The sequence below is a fragment of the Rhinopithecus bieti genome, unplaced genomic scaffold (genome assembly GCF_001698545.2).
Source record: "Rhinopithecus bieti isolate Rb0 unplaced genomic scaffold, ASM169854v2 scaffold_1530, whole genome shotgun sequence".
Taxonomy (NCBI): Eukaryota; Metazoa; Chordata; class Mammalia; order Primates; family Cercopithecidae; genus Rhinopithecus; species Rhinopithecus bieti.
The window spans coordinates 869186-872086 of NW_016803808.1; the positions used below are offsets into that span (position 1 = coordinate 869186).

Here is a 2901-nt window from a genome sequence, read left to right on the forward strand (position 1 = left end):
CAAACAATAAACCAAGCCCTCCACAAAGTAGCAGGGTAAGAAACACTACAAGCCACGAGAACTGAAAGAGAGGCTCAATCTGTTGTCCGGCGAAGGTTTTCATTTCATCTGAAAGATAATTTAGTATGAAATCTTATTCCTGTTTTAAGAAATACAACTTTTAAAACGATTTTAAGTTTTTTTTTTTTTTTTTTTTTTTGAGACGGAGTCTCGCTCTGTCGCCCGGGCTGGAGTGCAGTGGCCGGATCTCAGCTCACTGCAAGCTCCGCCTCCCGGGTTTACGCCATTCTCCTGCCTCAGCCTCCCGAGTAGCTGGAACTACAAGCTCCCACCACCTCGCCCGGCTAGTTTTTTGTATTTTTTAGTAGAGACGGGGTTTCACTATGTTAGCCAGGATGGTCTCGATCTCCTGACCTGGTGATCCGCCCGTCTCGGCCTCCCAAAGTGCTGGGATTACAGGCTTGAGCCACCGTGCCCGGCCGATTTGCAGTTTTCACATTTTCAATGTAAACATTTATTGGGCACTTTACTAGGTCCCTAGACAGAATACTGCTACTTAACCATTTTAACCAGTGTTCTCTTGCCAAGATGAACATCTCACCCCCAGGACCACAGCTAGGCCTGAATCACCACCCTCTCCTGCTTCACGTGGAGGATGCACAAAATCCCTTCTCATATACTCCCACCTGTCAAGATTTTCTTGAGATTTTTTGTGGTTTGCATCAACACAAACATTACGCATATGCATACTGTTTCCACATGGGAAAATAATACTCTATATCTTCAAACTACATATCACCACCATTCCTCCTCATCCCTTCTCCCTCCAATCACATTTGAGAATACTGTGCTTAAAGGTGCATGTTGAGCCCAAAGGAGCCCCACACAAGTCATTCTTTGTACAAAACTTGGGGAAATTTTTACAGGCAATACTGAAACCTATCCTTGAAGAATGAGCAAGATTTTGCCAAGCAAAAGGCATACGTGTTAGGTGGGTGATAGTGAGGCCAGCTAAGAAGTTGCTTATAGAGGGAGCAACCTGGGAAACGCGTCTGGTCTGTTCTTGCAAGAGCAAATAGTCCTCTGTGACTGAAGCTGGGGCACACGCCAGAGGTGCTGCTGACAGGTGGAACCATGCAAACTGACAAGTCTGTGAAGGGCCCGAAAAAACCTGCCAGCAAGGGTTTTTATGTAGGTTTATCACACAACTGGATCTGCTTTAGAAACAGAACTCAAACGACCGTGCGAAGGACAAACCAGAGGGAAGTTCATCTCAGTAAACCGCGTACCACACATGCCCATACAGAAAGCGGTCTTCCTCTTTATTTCAGAAAAATCCCCAGAGAAAACCTTGTTTTCCATACAGAGACTTTGTATAAGCAAGCTCTTTACCTTCTAGTTTCTTGAGTAAGAAAGATTTCCCACTTCCCCACTGTGCATATAACCCCACACAAATGGGTGGCTGCATGGTCGGCTCACTGAGAATATCTGCTAGGGCACTGCTATATAAATCATATCCAAGCATGTCACCATCTGTTTCAGTAGGAGACAAGTGTCCTGTAATTAAAACACATCATATCTTATGTTAAACAGTGGCATTACTATTAGAAAGGAACACTATTTTCATTTATTGTTTACTTGATTAGAGAGAAAAAAATTATTTCAAATGTTGATAACCATGTAAAAACAGTTTCATGGAGTCTCTGAGCCTACTCTGACTTGGCAGGCTACCTGATTTAAAATTTAAAAAAAAAAACTTTCAGAGATTCTTAAATTACTATCATATTTCATAGAACTTAAGATACCTATTAATTATATGATACATCTTTTTATGTATAATTAAGAAAGAACAAAATGCTGCCAAATTGTGACATCATGCTTTCTTGTCCATCACTTATAAGACACATACCAATTTCAGAGATGTTAAATTATGGGAACAGTGTGCATTTTAGAATCAGTAACATATGATGATTAACACAAATGAGTATGTAAAATAAATTTAATATGTGTAATACCTATACAAAGAAAGTTACAAAATGTTACTGAAGAGCATAATAGATAAGAGAAAAAGAAACATTCTATGATTCCTAGCAGAAAGGTTCAGCAATTCTCCCAAATTATTCTGTCACTTCAAGGCAGTTCTAATTAAAAACCCATGAGAATTTTGTTTTAATTGAAAGGAAAGAAGAATGTGTAAGAATAGGAAAAAAAAATAAAGACTACTGAAGGGTAGTTGTCACTGGAAAAGAATAACAATGTAAAACAATAATTTGAACATTCTGGAACTCATACAGGATATTAACATAAGTGGCATTTCAAATAAGGCAGGAAAGGATGAATTGGTAAGTGGTGTTGGGAAAGTTTAATCACTCATGAAAAAAATCAAATTAAAATGCTATATATCTCATAGCCTCAACAAAATTTTCTGAAACATTAAAAAATTAAGTAGAAAAAAGTAAAACCATAGAAGTAACAGAAGAAAATACAGGAGAAACTTTAAAAATCTTTGTTTAAAAGGGCCTTTCTTTCTCAATGTAATACTAAGGCCAGAACTGCAGGAAAAGACTAATGAATTAACTACAAAAATGTAAAACTTTTGAATGCAGAATAAAAATCCGTGATCACCAGCCAAGAGTATGCTGAGGGGAGGGGAATGCAGCACATAGGACACACCCAGGATCAATATCCATAACACAGAAAGACTCTTACATCAATTTTTTTTTAAATATTGAAAACTAAAAAGTGGACAAAGGATACAAAACGGAAACTGGCAAGAATACAAGCAGCCTATGAATATATTACATACTATCTAAGTCAAAAGGCTGAGAATACAAGCAGCCTATGAATATATTACATATTATCTAAGTCAAAAGGCTGAGAATACAAGCAGCCTATGAATAT

At 38.2% G+C, this 2901-nt stretch overlaps 1 protein-coding gene across 8 annotated transcripts in view; it reads right to left on the reverse strand.

Annotated features, from left to right (window-relative positions):
* KIDINS220 (kinase D interacting substrate 220) overlaps positions 1-2901 on the reverse strand; it is a 118618-nt gene that overhangs the window by 64996 nt on the left and 50721 nt on the right. For all 8 annotated transcript variants that reach the window (XM_017853448.1, XM_017853459.1, XM_017853415.1 and 5 more), the window contains 2 exons: positions 1393-1557; positions 13-108 (listed from right to left, as the gene is read on the reverse strand). In XM_017853448.1, the coding sequence (XP_017708937.1) occupies positions 13-108; positions 1393-1557 (261 nt within the window). The remainder of the gene's footprint in view (positions 1-12; positions 109-1392; positions 1558-2901) is intronic.